General features: G+C 36.7%; 1 protein-coding gene across 3 annotated transcripts in view; it reads right to left on the bottom strand.

The window, feature by feature from the left end:
- Positions 1-313: 313 nt before the first annotated feature.
- LOC143230534 (uncharacterized) overlaps positions 314-24,878 on the bottom strand; it is a 59,242-nt gene continuing 34,677 nt past the window's right edge. For 2 of the 3 annotated variants that reach the window (XM_076464277.1, XM_076464273.1), the window contains exon 2: positions 314-7,268. In XM_076464277.1, the coding sequence (XP_076320392.1) occupies positions 3,041-6,307 (3,267 nt within the window). In that variant the 5' untranslated portion in view covers positions 6,308-7,268 and the 3' untranslated portion in view covers positions 314-3,040. Of the gene's footprint in view, positions 7,269-12,586; positions 12,724-24,878 lie in introns of all 3 variants that reach the window. The other variant, XM_076464276.1, reaches the window with a different exon arrangement.

The following is a 24,878-nucleotide window of genomic DNA, read 5'->3' as shown; positions in this document are numbered from 1 at the left end:
CATCATGCGAACTTTTCGTTATCGGTTTATTGCAAGCTAAGCAATGGGCTCTCTCCGTTCGGTCCACCACGAGGAACTAAACCCTGAATTTTAGCGTTGAAAGTCCATAATCTGACAGCTGATTCACAGGGAAAGAGGAACAAACTTGTTATAAACATTGTTTCATCCTCATGTGGGGTTATAGAAGTGAAATTGTATCCCACTAAACTTACTGCTTCTCGTAAGTTAATAGTTTTAAAATCACAGTAGCGATAACTTTCAGTAGCAACTATGGAAACGTACGTGAAATACGATACTTTATTGTTCGGCAAGACCACCAAATACAAAAATGTTTGTATAGAAATGTATATAATCATATTAAATACTATTTAAATGAATACTTTTTTTTCTTTCCAAATGATATCAGAAGCTCATAAAATGATAAAGATCCATAAACAAGTTTACGCATGCGTAAAAGGAACTTACAACCTGAGATTTCAAAGTACGCATGTCAAAACTTTAGTTCATAATAAAAAATCACACACACACATTCCTCCAATTCCAGAAATAATGAATAAAAATGAATTAAAAATATGAACTCGTAAATATGTCGATTTCTTTTGGAATTTCGCACAAAGCTACTCAAGGGCTATCTGTGCTAGCCGTCCCTAATTTTGTAGTGTAAGACTAGAGGGAAGGCAGCTAGTCATCACCACCCACCGCCAACTCTTGGGCTACTCTTTTACCAACGAAAAGTGGGATTGATCGTCACATTATAACGCCCCCACGGCTGGGAGGGCGAGCATGTTTAGCGCGACGCGGGCGCGAACCCGCGACCTTCGGATTACGAGTCGCGCGCCTTACGCGCTTGGCCATGCCGGGCCTAAATATGTCGAATAACAGCCAAACAATTGAATATGTTTTTGGAATCGCACGGGTTATGTTTCTTTTTAGATGATAATTTGTTTCTCTGAAATAAACATTTTTTGTTGTTTTGAATTTTACGCAAAGCTACTCCAGGGCTATCTGCGCTAGCCGTCCCTAATTTAGCAGTGTAAGATTAGAGGGAAAGCAACTAGTCATCACCACCCACCGCCAACTCTTGGGCTACTCTTTTACTAACGAATAGTGGGCTGACCGTCACATTATAACGCCCCCACGGCTGAAAGGGCGAACATGTATGACGGGATTCGAACCCGCGAGCCTCAGATTACGAGTCAAACGCCTTAACCCCCTAGTCATGCTGGGCCAAAATCATTTTTGTTGTTGGCTTTTGAGACGACGAAAATAACAGATATTTTGTTTGCGTCAGTGAAGTGTTTTAGTATTCCTAGCCAACGATAAAATTATAATTTTCTGAGTGAAATGAAGACATTTTTGCACTCGAACCTGACAGCAATGAGTGATATTTTGCTACTTTAAATATTTTTTTTTTTTTAATTCCAAGCTGACCAAATTAAGTTACTGTTTGGAAGTTTCCGCAGAGCTACGTAATGGCTGTTTGCGCTAGACGTTTCTAATTTAGCAGTGGTAAGAATAGAGGGAAGCTAGTAATCGTCATCCATTGCCAATTCTTGGCTAACTCTTTTACCAACGAGTAGAGGGATTGACCGTTACATTATAACGTCCTCACAGCAGGAATGGTGAGCATGTGTGGTGTGACGAGGATTCAAATCCGCGACCAGCAGATTGCAGGGTGAGCGCCTTAACCACCTAGCAATTTTTGTTTTTCATGATGACGAGAAACATACTTGAAGTATATTCTCAAGACGGCTAGTATGGATATTATAACTTTAATTAAAATAAAGTACAGAACAACGTTTCGACTTTCTTAGTTCATCTTCAGGATTTGTATCTTTTGACGTCAGCTGCGGTCGTACGTTGTTATTTCATTCACATTAAAAATTTAATTCAGAATTCAATTTATTTTGGACTACTAGTTGCGCAGAAGCTCATTTACAAGCTTTGTTTACGCATTTCTAACTTTGTAGTTGTTTATTATTATTAAACATAAAGCTACACAAAGGTCCATCTGTGTTCTGCCCACCACAGGTATCGAAACTTGGTTTCTAGCAGTATAAAACCACAGACATACCGCTGTTTCAGTAAGCACAAAGTTACACAAAGAGCTATCTGTGCTCTATCCACCATGAGTATCGAATCCCGGTTTCTACCGGTATTAATTCGCAGATATACTGTTATGCTATTTGAGGAGCTTACAACTTTATAGGTAATTTGTTACAAAACTTAAGTGTAAGTATTTGAATCACAGAGAAAAATTTTAGATATTTTGTTTTATAGAAGTTAAATGTTTTCTTGGTTTATTAACATCTAATCTGTTTTTCACGGAGCAGTTGTTAAAAAGAAATTAATATCCATTTTAATGCTTCACGTGACACTTATCTCAAAACAAGAAAAATCCTAACAAAACTTTTGAAGAGGCCCCTTAGAGGTGAAACCAGCTCTTAACGTAAATATGGCCTCATTATTTTGATCAGTTTACAAATACATTGACATAAATTTCATGAAAGACTAGCCATTCCATTCAAACATTTATATATACACCCATATATAAGGAAACCTATAAACTGTGAAGATAAAACCTATGTATATAAATATATACATATATACGTGTGTGTACAATTTATTTCAGTATATAAGACATATTCAACTTTTACCTAAACGACAAAAACATTACTATAACACGCAATCCAGTGAAATTACGCCAACTAATTGATGCATTGGCATTTGAATATTCTAGAAAATATTTAGGTTTACACTCTGAATATATTTTTACCCAGAAAACATTACAGTTCCGATAGGTCTTTGGAAATTCAAAAACCCAAAAGTTATATATGTATATTTATGTACTGAGAATAGAAATGAATGGTCGCCATACAATTTGGTACTGAAGTTATATTGCTACATAATATACACTTTTATACAAACAATGCTGTTTTTTGTAAATTTACGAGAGTACACTATAAAGGTGATAATTCTTACGTCACTTTACATCACAGTTAACCTTTAACCTTGCAACTAGTCTTCCTTTTTTCACACTTTACACATTCATGGTGTAATATATTATACCGGTTTGTTTGACAAGTTTCGATTTTCCACGAGAGGGCGCCCTATGATACACAGAGTCCGAAGAAACCTTTGGTGATGAACTAGCTCCTTCTGGTGTACCTCGTTCTCCTTTAGAGGAAGAAATCGACCTTTCTTTCATCGCTGGTTTGCTATTGTGGTTGTCAGTCGCAACACTGTTTTCAGACAATTCGGTAAATGTATTTTCTTGAAATTTCGGAGTACGTAGCTGGGATGCAAGGTTATTGGTACTACTATACACGTGGTCACGCCTTACAGGATTTGGCGGTAAACTGCTATACAACTTAGGAATCAATCCTACTCCATTGATTCTTTCCTCATGTTTAACATTTAGCAGAATCACCCCTGGTGTCTGTCTTTGTGCTGACGGTTTTGATCGGCTTGCGATTTCAATATCCATATATGGCCAGGTGACATGACTGCCAGTGTGTTTTGGATTGGCTAATTCAGGTGGTTGAAGTTGTAGTTGCATTTGTTTCAAAATTTCAGTAGTGGAACCAAAGCGGGGTCGAATCCCTCTGACCGATGGTCTCCGAGAAAATCCAAATGTTGGGTCTGAGTCTTCCTCTGATAAGCTATATCGTTTACGGAGCCGCTCAATCCTATTGAAATCTTGATTTACAAAAAGTTCTAATTCATCTGATGTACCATTGATGAAAACACCATTCTGAACACCTTGAGCCGACACTAGAGGGGGTATACGTGATTTGTGGACGTCACGATTTGCGCTGTCTTGAGATACCATATGGGAGCGATCATAGCAATTTGTTATTGATGATTTCAGTTTGTTTTTCGCTAGTTGAGATCCTATTTTCCAATCGCGAAGGTCATCAGGAATGACTAATGATGCTAACTTATTTTCCCGGCTAGAAAGGTCTTCCCGCTCCTTCCCATGTTTCATAGGCAAACACTTTTGTATATTTAGTTGCCTCTTCCCCAAAATGGCAGGAATTGGTTGTTCTGCTTTCTTAAAGTAAGGAACGTCCAGCATGTCCCAGCGTCTCAGTTGTTGGGGAAATGGGGATTCATAATGAAGATTCGATGACTGAAAAATTTCAGCATTATCTTCTTTTCCGTTTTCGTTCACTTCTTTACTGTATTCCTCCGAGTTTACAGTTGTCAGCCACCTGATTTTTTCCATCAAGGAAATGTCAGAAGGTGATCCCAAGTTTACTCTTTGATTCATCCCACTACTAGATGGCACAACTCTTTTTCGAACTTCAGTTTTCTTCTGTAAGCTTCGACGCAACGCACTTCTTTCTAAAGCTCGACGGATTTGAGAATTGCTTCTGTTAATCCCCTGACATTGTTTAGTGGTGTACTCCTCTGGTCCTCTGTCATCGCTGAGAGATGAAGAAGAGCCCGTTGATTTGCTGTCTTCGCTGTCTTGAGGAGAACTACAGACCAATATCTCATTTAGTTTGTTGTTCGTATGCTGGCCTAAAATTTCCTTCCGAAGTTCCTCGTATTGTCGGAAGCTTCCACGAACATGATTTTCATTACGTTTGCTTTCTTCTGAAGTCATCATGATTATGGTGTCTTGTGAAGAAACACTGGAGTCACTGTCCGTTTCCTGAATGGAGCTAAGTGGACTTAGCTGTACCTGCCAGTCCTCATCTTCCTTTCTATGATGGACCAGGTCCACACTGAATTGATTCAGTGGAGGTGAGAGGCTGGGAAGCTGGCTCTCTGGTGCCGAAGGCATGGTGCTAAGCCCTAAGTCTGCGGGCCTGGTGTCTAATGCTTCAATTAACTTGCCATGAGTGCTTAAGCTATTAGAAGACAAAGTAGCAATATCTTGTAAGTATTCAATCGCACTACTAAAGCTTCTCACGTTTTCGTCTTTTCCCTCGTCTTTGTTTAACAGATCACAAAGTGGTTCTTTATTCATGGAAGCAGACTTCTCATTATTGTCACCTGTGATACCAACCAGATTTGTATTTTTCACCACTACATTTAACGCTCGAGAGGCTCTACTTACCATTCTTGACTCCTCTTTAACCTTATGGTTCTCATTAATCGTCTCCGAATTATTCTTGATCTTGGAAGCCAAAAATGAGTCCGGTTCTACGAGTGTTGAACAAGGTTCTCGATTTATAAGTGTGTCTCTATATTCACTTGGGGTTTTTAGATTCAACGAGTTTTGATACTGAGGCGGTGGATCGTGCACTGGAGACACGTAATTAAGGAACAATTCTGTTGATTGCATAGTTACCTGCTGTGGTTTCGAGAACTCTTCTGAAAACACGGTCATAGTCTCACTAAACTTAACTCGCATTTTTTCACTTTTGGACCGATTAGAATTTTTCTTTAATAAAGACCTGGACATTTTACGTTTTTGATCCGACTTAGAATTATTTACTTCTCTTTCCCATTCACTACCGGGAACTTCGCATTGTCTTACAACGTGTCTCGTTGCATCTTTAGTAAGTTCTGTCGAATTGTTCTCAACACTATATTCACCTTTAGTTACATGACTACACACAGCGTCACTGAAAATGCGCTCTTTTGATTCATAATGTATATCGGATGAATCACTTACAGAAAACTGGCATGTAGGCTTTCCCTTGTTTTCTTTGGAAGCACTCCTTGTCTCTTTAATTTTCGCCGGCACTACCTGGTCATCGTTTGCACTCATGTGGGTGGTCAGTGACGGCCTAAACACGTTCCCAGTCTCTGGATCTGTGATGTTTTCTTTCCTCACTTCTGGGTCAAGTTTAATAAATTCTGAAGATATTGTGATGCCACTCTCACTACGAGTATTTCTTCTTTTCGAGTCAGTTTGATTCGTTTCGACACAATCTCTTGAACAACCGTCACTCAGCTCGTGCGCACTGGTCGCAAGCTCGTGAACTTGTGAAACACAACTCTTGTTCTCAGAACTGGCCGTTTGCTGTTCCTCGTGCTGTGACATCCGATACAGTCCAGACTTGCGTTCCATGCGAGCTCGCGCGTCTTGCGAAGACTTAACACTATCATCCCTTACAATAGACGCTGCGAAGCCTAACTCACAGTTGAATGTAACATTTTCCTCGGTGTGGCCGTCCTGCTGGTTAGACTGCGAGTCCTGGCTAACGCCAGCACTGGGTGACGAAGCAGCAGTCTTCATCGATCTCTGGCCACCCCCGCTAACTTTGCCGTTTACAAACACTGATTCAATAATGGAACTAGGATTTACAAGAGTAACCTGCATGTCCCCCCTCCCCCTCTCGTCGAGCATTTCTTGGGCGACGTCGTCGTCAGCCAACGTTTGGTTGTGTCTTATGCGCCGTTTGCTGCCGACGTTTCTTTTCGAAATTCATCACTTTAAGTGAAACAACATTACGTTTCAGATTAGATATGACGAAATATCATTTTGTCCAATAACCAACTGAAACGTTATCCAAACGTTAATATTCAAAACAATCTGACGGATAATTTTTTCTACTCGTCTTGCTTGAACAACAACATCTGTGTTTTCGAACATCGAAGCGGTAAATCTCAATAACAATGAGTCTTTTTAACAACTACCCAGTCTCACTTCTGTTACGTTCTTATTTCGCGATCATATACAGTAGACAGAGAACTGAACAAGAGAATTTTAAGTTTGTTTCTAGTAATTAAATTATAATTTAATATAGTCATTAGTGTATTAATTTAAAAAAAAAAGACAGAAAGAAAGTTTGAGACAAAAAGAATGTTTTGTTGTTGCCACAGTAAACCCTAGAGGGCGTTGTTAATTTCAATTAAAACAGCATAAATGGCAGTTTGTTAAACAGTACCTCTGAAGATTAATTATTTCTTTGGACGTTTTTTATGACGAAAATAAATATCACATAGACAGAAATACAGTAGGGCACATTCAGATACATTGGCCGCCATACTGGAACTCAGTTTTTGGCTGCATTTCTTCTTATTTTATTTATTTGTTTAAGCAAAAAAAACTACTCTACAAGTAAGTCTTATTTTGTTTCCAAGATCTTATCTCGTTCTCTGTGCTCGTTTATTATCTCAACTCTATTCAGAATTTTAAAATACTGGTGAAATTGCTATGAAATATTTGTTTTTGTTTTCTGTAGATACAATACTTTCAGCAAATAAGGAATCTTGAAATCATGGTTTAGAAAATGTCACAAAATGTAGATGTTTGGGTTTTTAGAAAATCGTTTTCTTTGGCTTTCACGTCGTGTTGCAAGATTTCTCTGAAATAAAAACAATAACAATAAGTTTACGATATGTGAAATTGAGCACATTAATTCTTAATAAAACAAACAACTTCCAAATCAATAATGCTCTAAAATTAATAGACAATTGTTTAAAAAACCATAAACTTATCTACTGATATATTAGAGTAATCTGGAAAAATCTGACAAATAGTACATTTGTAGTAGCTCTGACCTATTACAGCGTGAGTTTAATAACTTAATTCAGGAGCCGTGACCTCTCACCAAGTTAGTATTTAAAACAATCAAGTTTATGACTCTTGCCCTCTCACCAAGTTAGTATTTAAAACAAGTTTAGGACCCTTGACCTCTCTCCAAGTTAGTATTTAAAACAATTTAGTTTATGACCCTTGACCTCTCACCAAGTTAGTGTTTGAAACAATTAAGTTTAGGACTCTTGAACTCTCACCAAGTTAGTATTTAAAACAAGTTTAGGACCCTTGACCTCTCTCCAAGTTAGTATTTAAAACAATTTAGTTTATTACCCTTGACCTCTCACCAAGTTAGTGTTTGAAACAATTAAGTTTAGGACTCTTGAACTTTCACCAAGTTAGTATTTAAAACAATCAAGTTTAGGACCCTTGATCTCTCACCAAATTATTATTTAAAACAGTTAAGTTTAGGAATTTGAATTTAAAGTTTACGTTATTATATCAAATATTTAATTCGACCCAGGTGTGGCCCAGAGATTTGTGTGTTCAGACTCTAAATTTGAGGATGAATAGTTCGCGGTTGTTCATTGTCGCACAAATTCGTTCTGTATTTTCTTTTATTTAGGGGGAAGGATGAGAGTATTATTTGATCAGATAAGAGTAACCCAAGAGCTGGCGGTGGGTGCTGCTAACTAGCTGTCTTTCCTCTAATGTATCAGCTCAAATTTAAGCACACTATATACTGTTAGTAAATACATTATTCAACAACTATCAGTAGAAATTCGGTATGTGTAAAGGTAAAATTATGTTGATTAGGGCACCAAAAAAAATTGATGATTTGGGTTAAATAATCCATCGATTATGATTCACATACTGATACATAAAAATACAGCAACTGTCAAGTGTACAAAATGTTGATTATCTTCATGTTACAGTTATATAATATTTATCTATTATTAGCTGGTAACGTCTGTTTCACCTTGCATTTAAGCTTTTTAAAGGATTGTTTGTTTGTTTGTTTGTTTTGAATTTCGCTACTCGAGGGCTATCTGAGCTAGCCGTCCCTAATTTAGCAGTGTAAGACTAGAGGGAAGGCAGCTAGTCATCACTACTCACCCCCAACTCTTGGGCTACTCTTTACCAACGAATAGTGGGATTGACAGTCACATTATAATGCCCCCACGGCTGAAAGGGCGAGCATGTCTGGCATGACGGTGATGCGAACCCGCGACCCTCAGATTACGAGTCGCATGCCTTAACACGCTTGGCCTTTTTGAAGAAAAGCCAGATGTTTATAATAAAGCTAGCTTCAAGGAATAATAATAATAACATCGTTTACACTAGAATTATGATATTTTATGGTTTATTTAAAATATAAAAGAAACAGATCTACTTTTTAATACCATTACGTCCTTCACAGTGCCTTATTTAGTATTCCATACAACAGTTTTGGGTGAAATACACCAAGTTGTTTTTATTGTAGTCTGGCAAGAAGATAACAAATGGGCCAATTTGAGAGATTTTGTTTTCCTTCTAAGTCTGACATGCAAATTGTTGTGTGTGCAACGTTAGCTATAAAGGTTTCAAAGTTTTTGTTTAAACTGAATCTTTACAATTCAAGTGTTTTTGCCCCAAACATTCTATTACGGTTTTGTTTATTTATGAAAAATATCGTGGTTCGAGATCAGCTTCAGTGTTTGGCCAAATTTTTAACGTGCTGTTTCCAGTTTAAAGTTTTTATCGACTTGTAAACTTACACATTTACAACTACTGTTGTAAATCGATAATTATGAACATATAATGTAAATAATTTATTCTATAATTTAAAAAAAAATCATACTTGTTGTTTCATTAAATCAATAGATACGGTTTTATAAAACAATTTACTGCCGTTTACAAATAATTTTTAATTTGAAAGTTTAACTTTTCTATATTAGCAGAGTTAAATGTTATTGCTACATTGGGGTATCTGTTAAGTCTACTGAGGGTAATCGAACCCCTGATTTTCGCGTTGTAAATCCGTCGATTTACTGCTGCACCAGTGGGGAACTGCTACATTATTAGCAAACATAGTAATTTTACCATTTAAATCATACAGGATATAAAAAAATCCCAAGTAGAGAACTTTCTTGTTTTATAACATTCGTGTCACTAATGTTATTTACGTTTAGGGTGGTTAGGGCGCCCGACTTACAATATGAGTGTCACAGGTTCGGATCCTTATCATCGAAAATTCTCACTCTTTCAGCCGTGGGGCGTTTTAAACTTACGGTCAATCCCACTATTCGTCGGTAAAAGATTAGCCTAAGAGTTGGCGGTGTGGTGTTGACTGTTTTCCCTCTAGTCTTTTACTGCAAAACCAGACTCAGCCAGTGCTGATAGCCTTCGTGTAGCTTTGCACTAAAGTTAAAACAAGCCAAATTTATTTTTATAACTTGTGTTATTTTATGTAAATAAGATGCAAACAATTTTCACATAAGGCAGGCCTTTATCTGCATAGTTTGCATTTTACCTAATAATGTTTAATGTGATGCTGTATCAAATTCCTTCTCCAAATACAAATACACTGTATTTTTATGATTATCTGGGAAGTCATAAGTATTTTGCGTGAAGTTTAGTGGTACCTCTTATCCCTTAAAACATTTCGTTCAAGGTCTCACATACTGTAAACTGTATCATCATACAATAATAAAACTCTTGCTTATATGATACTGGAAGAAAACCTTTTATTACGGGATGTGCAACCACCAACTTTGCAAATTTTTTATCCTATGTGCTTGTAGAATTGCAATAGGGGTCACGATTTTATTTTATTCTAAATGTTTATTCAATCTTTCTCCAGTTAACATTTCCCTTATAGCAACATGTTTAACTTTGATGTTGATAGGACAGGTCGTATGCAAGAAAAGTATATATCACATTGACTTGCCACTTGATCTTGTTTGTTTGCTTTGAATTAAGTACAAAGTTACAACAATTGACTAACTATGATATGCCTATCACGGATATCAAAACCCAATTTCTAGCGTTATAAGCTCGCAATCATGCCTCCGTGCCATTGGAATGGGGAAAAATTCGCTCTTGACTAGTTTGTTTATTGTGAATCCCAAAGATACACTGTCTGTGCTGTGCCTACTACAGGCATCGAAGTCCGGTTTTTAACGTTACAATCCAATAGGGACACCTCTTGGTTAGTGTTAAGTAAACATGTTTAATGTTTTAATACGCTAAGTAATTTATGTTATAGTTTAAATATTTCTTTCTTATTGTGTCGCCAAACAATTAGTACAAAGATTCACAAAATATTATTATGTAACTAATTAGAAACAACACACATATCATATATAGATAATCACAGAGCATGCAATAAACAGTTCCAAAGAACATCTAAATACCGGACAAAACAAGATGAACAAGCTATTAACGCGTATTTTGCAAGTGGATAAACTGTAACTCTTAAAATAAAAATTGTCTTCTTGACACAAAATCATAACACACCAAGCAGCTAACAGGATGCTGTTCCACGACACCTTGTGGGATTTGGGAACAACTTTAATGATCTCCATGGTTCTTGATGTTTTACAGATGCAAGACAGCAATCATGGAAGATATTTTGTTGTTTTTGTGTGTTTCTTTCGTGTAAAGCTACACGAGAGCTATCTGCGCTAGCCGTCCCTAATTTAGCAGTGTAAGACAAGAGGGAAGGTAGCTAGTCATCACCACCCACCGCCAATTCTTGGGCAAGTCTTTTATCAACGAATAGTAGGATTTACCGTTACATATAAAGTCTCCCATGGCTGAAAGGGCGAGCATGTATGGTGTGGCTGGAATCCGAACCCGCGACCCTCATATTTCGCCCTAACCACATAGCCATTCTGGACCGCCATCATGGAAAACAAGACAAATCTAGAGAAAGCTACACAATAACTGATCCCAAGTGGTTCGAGTAGTGCTGATGGCCGCGCCCTCTGGTGATGTGAGGAAGAATATGCTCCGAAAGACGTAATGAAGTGAACATCAGAGTTTCCCAAACTTTTGTCATCGACACTTCCCATCAAAAAATGCGATCTCTGGTTACCACTGATGAACATTATTAGGAAGATGCGCTGTATGTTGCGCTTTATGTACAAAATTTTGATTTCCTACTCTAGCACTACTGGACCCAAATTTGTTTTAAAGAACGACGGTATTGATATAAATTATTTTCAGACCACAACCCTAGAGAACATGTCCTAGGACAGATACCCCTTCTACGAGTTCAGTTCGTCCCTGATATTAGACGCAAATATTTAAGAAACCGAAGTGCTTGTAAACTTAAACCAAATGTGGAGTAACCCCATGTTTATAGTTCGGTTTGGCTTGTTTTGAATTTCGCACAAACCTATTCAAGGGCTATCTTCGCTAGTCGTCCCTAATTTAGTAGTGTAAGTCAAGAGAGAAGGCAGCTAGTCAGAACCACCTATCTCCAACTCTGGGCTACGCTTTTAACAATGGATAGTGAGATTGACTGTAACATTATAACGCTCCCACGGCTGAAAGGGAGAGCATGTTTGGTGTGACGGGGATTCGAACCCTCGACCCTCAGATAAACAGTCGAGTTCCTTAACCACCTGGCCATGCCGGGCTCTTACAGCTCGGTCCACACCAATATCGTCTAATTTGTTTGTTTTCTTACTTTCGCGCACAGCTACACAAGCGCTAGCTTCACTAGCCGTCATAAATTTAGTAGTATAAGACTAGAGGGAAGGCTGCGAGTCATCATCACCCATTTCCAACTCGGCTACGCATTTAAAAATAGATAGTGGGATTGACCGTCACATTTAACGCTCCCATGGCTGAAAGGACAAGCACGTTTGGTATGACCCTCAGATTACGAGTCAATCACCCCTAACAACCTGGCCATGTTGGACTAATATTGTCTTTAAAAGAAGTAAATTTTAATTTTCGTTAATTAGTTTATGAGTAATAAGTTTTGCATCTTGTTAATAATTCTTTGAACCTTAATATTTTGTATATGAAAGAAAATACACGTTTTAATTCATAATAAAGATTGGTGAAATCAGATAGAGTAACATCGCATAAAACAAATGTCTACTGAAACTTTTCAACTTTAGTGATTTCTAAAGGCGTTAATAAATAACTTACTAAAATATTCGAGTTATTTAAGGAGGAATCAAACAAGGCGTCTCTTGCAAGTAGTGTGTTTAGGGTTAGCCCAAAATCATAAGGTAACAAGGTTCAACAGCTCTTCTATTGGGCGTTACACACGTAGACGGATCAAACTAACCGCGAAAAGATTATCGAAAATACATGAAAATAAACAATATAATATACATATTATTAGGGACAGAAAAAACTATAAATCAGACCTTTAGATGTTTATAAATAGTCACTTTTAGTGATTGTATTAATGTCAATGACTACAAGTTTAGATGGATCTGCTCGTATTTTGACGCAACGCTGTACAATAGACGATCTGGCTGTGTAGATATCGAATCCTGAATTTTAGAAGTATAAAATCTCAAGATGATCACTGGGAATGTTGAGATATAACGTAACCAGAAATGGAAAAAACAAAAACAACTTTCAACTGATATGGCAACTTCGTCGAATGCAGTATGTAACAGACAGAAAGAACCAATCTGTTCATCTGCTGTTATACACGTCAGATCATTTGGTAATACAAAGGTGAGGCGAGTTAGAATGTGCAATAAGTTATTAAGAAGAGATGTTTATTAAAAGCGATAAAACGATACATTAGATATCAAGTAAGTTGCACACCACGTGCGCTATCACTATATATATATATATATACACACACAAACACATAATACACGATCCAAGTTACACGACACTTGAGAGAAAACTACACATTTATAATTCGTGTTCTCTCGATAAGTACCAGTATATTTAACCTGTATAGCTATAGCTGAATCATTAAATTTATATTTGAACGTTTCTTGTTATAGTTTCAACGATTTAAATTACTTTACTCTTCATTCATTTTACTTGTAATCTTCATTATTATAAACAGTTTATTAAACTTAATATACACTGCTTAAACTGACCTGCTTTATCTGTCTAATGTAAGTTAATAGGTAGAGCTAAGTACATGTAATCTTCATTATTATAAACAGTTTATTAAACTTAATATACACTGCTTAAACTGACCTGCTTTATCTGTCTAATGTAAGTTAATAGGTAGAGCTAATTACATGTAATCTTCATTATCTGTCTAATGTAAGTTAGAGAGTAAGTTTAGATAAATAAAATAATCAGTATTCTAAACGGTTTATTAATCTTAAAATACGTAGCTTACAACGGTTATCAGAACCTTCTTTTTAGCGTCACAAGTCCTGAGGTTTGTAGCTGTGCCATTGATGGGGTTTTGGAAAATAAGTCTAAATATAGATAAATGTCTTGTACTGTTAAAAACTGAAACCTATGAAGGCTTATATGATTATATTATAAAGAGAAAACAAGTTCTTCATCTTGCTATTGTCAGTAGACTCTAAACACTATTTGAAGAGTTGTAGACACCGATATTTCACCTTGAAAATCATTAACAAAATATTAAAATTTCTTGTCGAAATTTTGCTTAAAGTAACGACTAACTAACAGATATTCGGTCATTGGTCCTCAATATTGGTACACAAAGACTGATCCAACGTTTAATGTTTACGGTAACAGTTTGATTTGGGTATTCGCACAAACCCACACGGAGATATCTGGGCTAGTCGTTCCTAATTATGAACTAACAGATTTCAGGGAAAGCAACTTGTCAAGAGCAGCCACCACCAACGCTTAAGTGACCTATTAGTTGGATTTGACCGTCACTCTTATAACTCGCCAAAGGCCCCAAAAGTGCGGAGCGCGACCTTTTTTATTTTATTTTTTGCGGCAAAAGAGCATAAAACATGGGCTCTCTGAACCATCGTCCAGCACTTTAAAGTACGCCTCACGCTTTGAAGAAAAATAATTAAAGAAAGTTTATTTAGCTGTCCTGTATTAAATAATTCATGCTGTGTGTTTGTTTGTCCCCAAACTTCTCGCACAGTTTTGAAAATAATAGCAGCATAAAAAGTAACATCAGAAATCGGGTGGCCGGTGGCCCTTATCTATGTGGCATATCTTCCCTATTAAGTAGGAGTGGGCTAAAAACGCGCCCAGAAAGTCATCGAGGCATTGTAAAAATGCAGCAGTAAGTTTGAAGGGTAGTTAACCCCGAATATAGATGACATCAGATGCTGGCCCCTTTCAGAACCTGGGGAGTACCATGTTTGAAGCTGTGTTAATACCTGTACTTACGAATGAAACTTAGCAACTTACTCAAGTACTACAGGTATGTGGGGGGGTCTTAAAGTTTGTTTTTTGTTTTTCGGGTACGAACCCCCTTGGAGTAATTATAGGCGTGACTGACGCTAATATAGAAGCTTGTTCGGTATACTGGAGTATTTGTGAATTGTCCTAGGACCTTTGAATTTTAAAGCGAAACACGACTATTTAATGTTAGTTTGATTAATCAGAATACATTATCAACGGTGCCATAAAAATACACACAAGACTTGCGTTTAACACTTTCTTGAGGTAAATAGGACCTTGGACTTTGACAATACGACCCAATAAACCAATGATTCTTGATAACGAGAAACCCACTTGCAATAAAAATGTATCTCACAACGGCTGGTATGGATATTTACACTTTTACTAATAAAGCAGAGAACAACGTTTCGATCTTCCTAGGTGATCTTCTAGCTTTATTAATAAAAGTGTTAATACCCACACCAGCCTTCCTGAAACCCATGATTCGCCTTCCACTATTCTGAGAAGAAAAACATTATTAAAACATACCAGAGATTATCACCAGAATCGTTGAGCGGAATTTGTTAGGGCGAAGAAAAATGGAGGGGGGGGGGGGTTAGAGCACTTACTTAGTGTAAGGAATCACATCGTTGTTCGGCAGTATAAAGATGCAGCAGTGAGAATCGTGAATAAATAAACAATTTAAGAAAAGAAATTACAATAAGACCCGTCGGTGGAACGAAGTAGCAAGCAGACTCCCGATTGACACAGAAAAGTTATACGACTACTGAAAGAACGAAGTGTTTGTAAGAAATCTTTAGGTGACGTTCATGTGGATTCATAATTATTTCAAATAGCCCCAAGCAGAACAACTGTTTTGTATCACTTGATAGAGAAGAGAGGAGAAATTGTGAATACAGCTGGTCGAAATGTATGAACGTAACAGCATTTGTTCGCGCACAGATAGAAACGTTCGGGTGTATATCAAACTGTTCGAATAGAAAAAAAAAAAAATTTTTAGAGCAAAGCCACACTGAGCTATCTGTTGTGTCCAACGACGGTAATCAAACCCCGAATTTTAGCGTTACATGTTCGTAAACTTACCGCTATCCCATGGGAGGAACTATCGAAAAAAAGTCTGTTTAGAGCAAGACTACATTGAACTATTTTCTGTGTCCATCGCAGGAAATCGAATCCCGGATTTTAGGGGTTTAAGTCCGTAACCTTATTACTGTTCTATCGGGGGTTATAGAAGAAAGAGAAGCGTACTGTGTATAAACAATTTACATAAAACTGAAGTAATCCCCTGAAAGAAATAAAATAGAAAATATAAAAGCAGAGTACAATTTAGTGAAATGTAATGCATATAATAACTAACAACAACAAGAATCAGATAAATTACACAATCTCTTCCCGACACGCCTTTTTCGAAAGTACATGCGTTTTTATTGTATAACATAAAATTCAATCTTCGAGAACTCAGAAAATCTTTATCAAATCTCGAATGATCAACGATCCAGAATGCACTCTGTTGTGTGATGATGTCTCAACCATAATGTGATCATGAAATTTGAAACAAATCCGATCAAAGTTACAGAGTTATTAACAGAAAACCGCTAAAATGCCATATTTTTCCATTATAAAAAAATCCTTCAGAGTAATCCATAATCCGGATTTAAATTCCGGCCAAATTTGGGAAAGACTGTCTCATACCGGCTCCCCATCTTGTGTAAAACATTCGTATATATTAATCTGTTAGTATTCAACACACATTCACACAGACCCTTACAGGCGAAAGTTACTATAACTCGGCCCTGCATAGTTAGGTGGTTAAGGTACTCGACTCGTAATCTGAGGGTCACGGGTTCGAATCCTCGTCACACCAAACATGCTCGCCTTTTCAGCCGTCGGTGCGTTATAAAATGTCGGTCAATCCCACTATTCGTTGGTAAAAGAGTAGCCCAAGAGTTGGCGGTAGGTGGTAATGATAAGCTGCCTTCCTTCTTGTCTTACACTGCTAAATTAGGGACGGCTAGCGCAGATAGCCCTCGTATAGCTTTGTGCGAAATTCAAACCAAACGAATTCTTATAACTAATGTTATAGGCAGTATACGACCTTTAACAAGGGGAACAATCCGAAACTGCTGGAGTTACTGGTAGAAATACGGTATACGCTAAAATTCGCATCTATCGCGGGGAATCAAGTCCTGAACTTTAGAGTGGGTGAAACAAGTATATAATGAAAGTATGTTTCAGTAAGTAACATTTACTTAATCTCTATAGTACATATTGGTATATAAAAGACATACTAATAACACAAAATAATATATTTTAAATTTTATTTTTAGCTTTGTATTGTCAATTTCAGTTTGTTTTAGTGGACGCCCTAAAAAAGTTCCTAAACGAAACGTTGAGTGTTTAATTAAATAAAAACAACATTTCGGTGTTATAAGGTTGCTTATTTCTAGTATTAATAAATACTCTTTAGTAATTAATTTTGCTCACCTATAACTTTGTTTACTGATAGTTCAAGTCTTTAATCAAATTTCTTTGATCATATAACTTCGACGTAATGAAAGATAATGTGATTTTTCAACATGCTCATACATCTTGGAATGTGTCGTTTTACCCGTTTACTTAACACGAATACGAGTAAATGATCTTGTAAACTATATTTTTAATGAGACAACTGTCAATCAGTAAGATTAATCACCAAGTGAAATACTCCCATTCTCAACGTTTCGCTTGATCAAATATAGCCTAATACGTGGTATCGGTTCCTCCTTTAACGAAAGTCTGATAAAGTAAAACTTCGAGTATAGAGACGCTAAACTTGGTGAATGGTCGTAGATATGAAACAGTTAAAAATGTTCATAGAATGTTTCTATATTTTACACTATACTCTATAAATAAATGATCTAACCAGTTTATAATGTCCCTGTCAGTATTCAACATTTCACATTACGATCTGTAAGCAAATTAATTAATGAACATTACGCATAATAACATTCAAATTCCTCCTATAATTTGATTAATTTTATATTGAGTATTTATTTTAAATTAAAGACTGAAAATTAATATTGCTTACGTTCATCCCCGTTTATTGATAAGTCTAAGTTTCCAATAAACCTGCCGTAAAGCACGTAACGTTTTTCATTATTTCTACGTTATATTGTTTTGGTATTCAACTTTACGCATGATCACACTCAAATTTCTTCAAGGTTTGATTATGTTTTCATTAAATTTAAATGTATATACAGAACTCTTCAGTTTTACCATGTACAGTATTAAATGTAGTTCACGATGTTAGGAAAACACGTAAATTTAACACGAAAATCAATTTAACAAAAATACAAAACACTCTAACCCAAGTGCTTTCGAAAGATGCACCTTTCTTCACCAGGGGGAGCTAGTAATAAGTAAATTTCTACTCCTCGAAAACACTCGAGTTTTTGTTATACACAGTAATACTGAAGAACTCTAGTTCATGTATATTGTGTTAAGTATTAAAGACGATAATACCGAAGAGTTTGGTATATATTTATATTGTGTTAAGTATTGTGGACGATAATACCGAAGAGTTTTGGTACATACACTTTGTGCCACGAGAAAAGTGGATGTGAAACACTCTGTTAAGCAACTTCAATCAGACGCTGTTTTAAATGCAATCGCTAGGCCTGATGAAATGAATTTATTCCTTGTTTGATAGTTTTATTCAATTGTGTCTATGTGAGCCTGTTGACGAACCGTAGCAAAATAAATTAAGTGTCAAAGAGAAGTATGTGTTTTCTTTCCATTACTTATTATGTTTGAATATCGTGTACTGAAGCCATAGATATCTTTTGAAGAAAGTACAGCTAAGTTCGTTTAAAACTGGCTCGTTCCATGCAGCTGAAGACATGTTTTCTTCTTAAACGACTGGAAAAAAAACTACAATCTTTTTGTTGTTTGGTGTTAATAAATTGTTATTGCACGCTGTCACAATCCAGTAAAACGTTGTTTAACCTCAGTCGCCACTGAAATTGTTATTGCGCTGCTGATTTGTGGATTTCTCATAACCCAAGGAGTCATATACAGTCATTTTATGTTTCGTTCTTGAATCTTAAATGTTACTACGTACATATAAATTTTACTTGGGACGGCCTGCTTTATCACCAGTCGTTTTTGTCTTCCTGAGAATGAATGATGCATCAGCCTGTGAAATAGTTTACAGTATGCGTCTGTAATTGGAGAGGTCGCCTGTTACAGAGCTGGCCTTATCGTCTACTGTACGCCCGTGAGTTCTGTCTTCCCCCTAACCCACGAACACCCGCGTTCCCAAGTTATACCCTGTTGTTGTGGGGTTTGAAAAGATAGTCTCAGAATTTTGCCGCGTAAAGCTACACAAAGGGCTATCTGTACACAGCCGTCTCCTAATTTTGAATTGAGACTACGGGGAAGAAAGATAGTCAGAAACACCCAGCACACTTATCTGACAGTGGCGAGGTTAGATTTTCACTCTTATAATGCACTTATATCCATTAAGTGTAGAGCGCGTTTTTGCGACAACGGACTACAAACTCTGAACCCTCGGGTTTTTAATCCGACCAGGATAGTCACTAATTCATGCTTGTCACTTTGAAAAAGAGTAGTTTTTTTTTTTTTTTTCTCAAACATAACACACCGTCTGGTCTGAACAGTATGATTCAAAATAAATTATAAGGTCTCCGCATTAAAAGATATATTATTTTTCCATTATTTATTTTTCTTCCTGTATTTATTATTCCAAACACTTTTCATTCTACCACTATTCTTTCATTTATCGGCGGACTGATTTGAGACTTTGTAGCACTGTATTCATTCGCGAATGCTGACCTTTTTAATAAAGAGGTGACTAATTTATATTACAATCCGCATGACAACAAGTTTTGGTTTTAAACAGAGCACTAAGATCAGACACGGCAGTCAACTTCAATGTTATATTAATGGCAGTCAGTGATTAGTTCTGTACAGTTTTCTAAAAACCAAAATGTGACTTCACTTCATCTATGTAATATAAAAAGACAGTGATATTGAACATCATGTTTGGGTTTATGGCCGAAAACATCGTTAACAGAAACGGTTTGCAATCGATAAAACAACGTATTATAATCTTTATAAATATACTTAATTAATTATACTGATGTCCGGGTTGACTTTTAATTTATCTATGAGTACGTCACTTGTTCTGACCAAAAACTGTTATTTATGATCCAATCACAAATTATCACAGCTTTCTACAAACTTTGTTTCGAAGCTAATCTGGTATTCTAACGATGTGTCTCGGTTTAAACAAGTTAAGTTCACTCGTACGAATCTTTTGTAGCTAAAAGATAACACTATGATAAAACTAGTGTTCTCTGACTCGCTATTACAAACGATGTAAGACATTTCCACGAACATATTTTTTCTGATTTCTACTACTAAAATGTAGTTACATCTTTATCGCTTGTACGTCAACTGTGTTGAAAACCTTGTCACTTTTCACGTGCGCTAATAAAAGCAGTTTCCATAGGGATGACAAGAAAAGCATTGACTGCCCTAGATCCAAAGACTTTACGAAAATGGATTTATTTTCTTCTTCTATTCACCCTTTTCTGTCGATATGATCACACACGCCCCCCAGTGGCACAGCGGTATGCCTACGGACTTAAAATGTTATAAACCGTGTTTCGATAATCGTAGTGGGCAGAGCACAGATAGATAGCCGCGCTACTGTGTGGCTTTGTGCTTAACTTCAAACAACAACAAACTAGTCACAAACGATATACTAACCTAAGGAGAAAATAAGGCTAAACCAACCCCAGACGTGATCACAAACTCCAATTTCTTTGCCTGATTTTTAACTAAGTGACGTACGTGTTCAACGCAAGGATAAAAATACAGGAGCTTCTAGGGGGTGAGGGTAGGGTGAAAATCAGTAACGCGTTTCTTCAGTTACGAACTGACAACACACATATGCTCTTCGTCGAACAGTGGTTTCCGAGGCGACTCAAAATCGTTTATATGTTGTTCTTATTATCACTATAATTTCATATATCTTCGTTTTCAATCATTTGCTGTAAAAAAAGGTTTAAAGTTCGTTATTAATGCTCTTATCCTTGCATAAATCATTTTCCAAACTAAGCTTTTAAATTACTAGTAAATGTTTAATAAGTCTGTATTTGCTGATGCCCACATTTGCCAAAAACTACTTATTACTAACTCCGGCTAGTGAAATATCTTAAGATATACCCCCTCTCCCCATATTAACTTCAGTACTAACATAAGTTTTAGTTTTCGTGATAGTCAGCAAGTTTCAAAACTATCATCAAACGTTGATAAACAATGTGTTTAACTTTTCAGAGCTCCTCCAGGGACACAGCGGGTATGTCTGCGGACTCACACCGCTAAAAACCGGGTTTCGATACCTCATTATGTAGTTTTATGCATAATTCTAAAACAAAACAGACTTTTCAGAAATATCGTGTTATTAAGATTCTGGCCTGGGGCACAATCAAACATGTTTGACCTTGGCTTTTGACTTAAATTACACTGGTAAGGGATACCATAGTTAAAGCTGAATGATTTTTTAAAAACCAAAATGAATGAATTCCATTTCTCGACCTGTCCGTATTTTTTAAAGGTCCCGAACGTTTCAGACTGGGTGGTCAATCTTACCCTGAGGAATTATTCAGTCTGGTTCAAGCTAATTCAGTGAAGTAAACAGCATACAATAAAAAACTAACGACATACCTCCATTGTAGCCTGAAAGTACTTGAGAGGTTAATCAGAATATAGAGAACCCACACTAAACTTTAAAAATATATCCAACATCCAAATAGAATATTAACATTGGGGGCGCTGTTGTCGATCTTCATTCTATCCTTGAGACATGTTGCACTGAGCGCAAACACCTAAGGGTCACGAGTTCGAATTCCCATCACCAAATATTCCCGTCCTTTCAGCCGAGGAGAGTGTTATAATGTTAAAGTCAATCCTACTATTCGTTGTTATAAGAGTAGCCCCTGAGCTGACAGGGTGTGGTGATGACTAGCTGCCTTCCTTCTAGTCTTACACTGCTAAATTAGATACGTCTAGCGCAATTAGCTCTCGCGTGGCTTTGCGCGAAATTCTGAATAAGCACATACGCCAAGACATATTGAAAGTTAACAAATAATTTGGTACTCATAGGTTGTGAATGGAATAAAAACAAGTCCGAAATCTTACGATTGATCCGTAAACTGATGGAACCAGAGCGCCCTACAAACAGATGTGGATTAGGTTGCACTTGTTATAAATCACTTTATTATAACAACACGACACATTTTGACGTAAGTCAAGAACTGACAGCTCGTAAATTTATAAATGTACGTTTCGTGCAATTTTACAATTAGGCTTATGTTTCGTGTCTTACATGAAGCGTGTTCTTTTTTCTTTCTTCTAGCAAACGGAAGTACACGGTGTAGTACAAGCAAGTAGCTTAATGAATGAAGTAAGAAAACCGTGACCATGGTTACAAATCCAACTGGTGAAGAACACGCCACATAACTACAGCACGAACTGCGAAGGCGGTGATATATACTGACCATATGCGCAGGCCAGAGTATTTCAAAAACAACCCTGTCGTCCCGTCTTCTCTAGCACGTACGTATGACATATATATCTTTCCTATCTGAACTCACGCCTTTGGTCTAAGCGATGTACGTTTGTTCTGGTTCAGAATTTCGAAGTTCCAAGAACAAGTGAATGCTCACACGACACTTGAGATCAATTGGTTGACATAAAATCATTTCCAATAGCCTCAGGTTTTAATGGAAAATTCGGAAAAAGCTACATAGTATTATAGTGTTAACTACAGCGACAGTAAACTATCGTTTTATAATATTGATTTCTTCTGCTTCTCACACACAACTCTTTCATACTAAACTTATGTTTGTTTGTTCGTTTTTTGAATTTCGCGCAAAACTACAAGAGGACTATCTGCGCTAGCCGTCCCTAAGTTAGCAGTGCAACACTAGAGAGAAGGCAGTTAGTCATCACCACTCACTATAAACTCTGAAGCTACTTTTTTACCAACGAATAGTGGGATTGACCGTCACATTATAACGCCACCATGGCTAAAAGGGCGAACATGTTTGGTGATGGGATTCGAACTTTCAACCTGAAGATTGCGAGTCATGTGGTCTATTTATCAGGCGGTGCTAGTCCTATTTTTTATACGGAAAATAAGTGAATTGACCATATAGTTAGTTTTTTTTTCGTTCTTTATACTGAAGGTCGTAAGAAGGAAAAAAACAAAGTTATTCAGTATTTTGGGACCCCACCGGTAGTAAACGAGATAAAAACAATTCGATAATATAGGAAACATTCCAGATATTTGACCTGGTGGTTAGAGTGCTTCACTTGCACACTACGGATCGCAGTTTCGAATCCCTCTCATCGAATACATTCGTCCTTTCAGTCATGAGAACGTTAAAATGTAAGAATCAATCCGACTATCCGTTGGTAAAAGAGTGACCCAAAAGTTGGCGGTGGGTGTTGTTGACTAGCTGTTTTATCTCTAGTCTGTGATTTCGAAATTAGGGAATGCTCATGTGAAAAAGCCCTCTGGGGTCCGGGCATGGCCAAGCGTGTTAAGGCGTTCGACTCGTAATCCGAGGGTCGCGGGTTCGAATCCCGGTTGCACCAAACATGCTCGCCCTTTCAGCCGTGGGGGTGTTATAATGTTACTGTCAATCCCACTATTCTTTGGTAAAAGAGTAGCCCAAGAGTTGGCGGTGGGTGGTGATGACTAGCTGCCTTCCCTCTAGTCTTACACTGCAAAATTAGGGACAGCTAGCGCAGATAGCCTTCGTGTATCTTTGCATGAAATTCAAAACAAACCAAACCACAATTCACAAATGGTCCCTAAATGTTAACTTGTCAATCAAATTTTAAACGTACATACAACGTTTTTGTATGTGTTATATATAAGCTTCAACAAAGCTTTCTAGTGAAGAATGATTCTTGTTTAAAAGTAATTTCCAAAATTCTTGTGTTTTCCACTTTGCTTTCACAAAAAGTGTTATTAATAATTATAGCTAAGCGTAAGAAAAATAGGTTGAACTTTTGTTTTGTGCTATAAACACGTAAGCCAATTCTGACATTCCATACACAATCGTCCAATAGAATTTGCTCTTCAGATTTTGTATTATACTTGTAAAGTGAACCTAAGCTATACTAAACTCAGTTTTATTGTGTGCTCATGCTACTTGCATTTATTTTCTTTCTCAATTGAGATTGGGTTTGTGCACTGAGGCGAAGTATTATCAATAACATACTGTCTTATGTCGAGTGAAACATTAGCTTACTGCTATCTTATTTAATGCGATTTCTTTCTGTTTACGATCACTTGCTGTTTATTAATATTTCTTTAATTGAAAAAACGTGTTGCTGATAAGAAAATTGCACTTTGAAAAGACTGAATGGTGTTTCATTTAAATCAAAAGTTAGAGCCTGGGTTTGAATTTATCAAAGTCATATTAAGCTTGACAATGTTTTGGTCTAACTTAAATTAAACTTAGCCATAATAATAATAAATATGTTTTAATAATGATAAGTATACCGAATTAAGTTTAATTTTTTTTTCTACATAAAATGGCCATAATCCATATTACTATTTAAACGACAAATACGTGTCTTTATATAGGTTATCTCACCCTAAATAGGCTTAGCGATATTTTTGCCCAAATTAAATATAGTCAACGTTACTATTGAATAATATTAATGAAAACTTGGCAATCATGTTTTTAATATTAATAAGTATACCGAATTAAGCTAGTGTTTTATCCTGAATATATCTTAGATAATCTCGGCTCCTATTTAATGACAAAAAATTGATTTTATATAGGTAATCTCACTCTGAATAGGCTTAGCGATTTTTTTGCCCAAATTAAGTATAGTTAAGGTTACTGCTTAATAATTATTTCAAAAAACGTGGCAGACACGTCTTGTATAATAGCGTCCGTAAAATATCCGTGCGCCAACAGAGAGTTCAAAGGCTCTTTTGCGATTACAGAGCTCTCTAGTGTACGAATCAAGCTCCTTCATTATACTGAATTACTTCTAAGGCTACTTCGAGGTTTATACAGTTTAT

Source organism: Tachypleus tridentatus, chromosome 10 (assembly GCF_004210375.1).
Source record: "Tachypleus tridentatus isolate NWPU-2018 chromosome 10, ASM421037v1, whole genome shotgun sequence".
NCBI lineage: Eukaryota > Metazoa > Arthropoda > Merostomata > Xiphosura > Limulidae > Tachypleus > Tachypleus tridentatus.
This window is presented reverse-complemented; position numbering and strand designations above follow the sequence as displayed.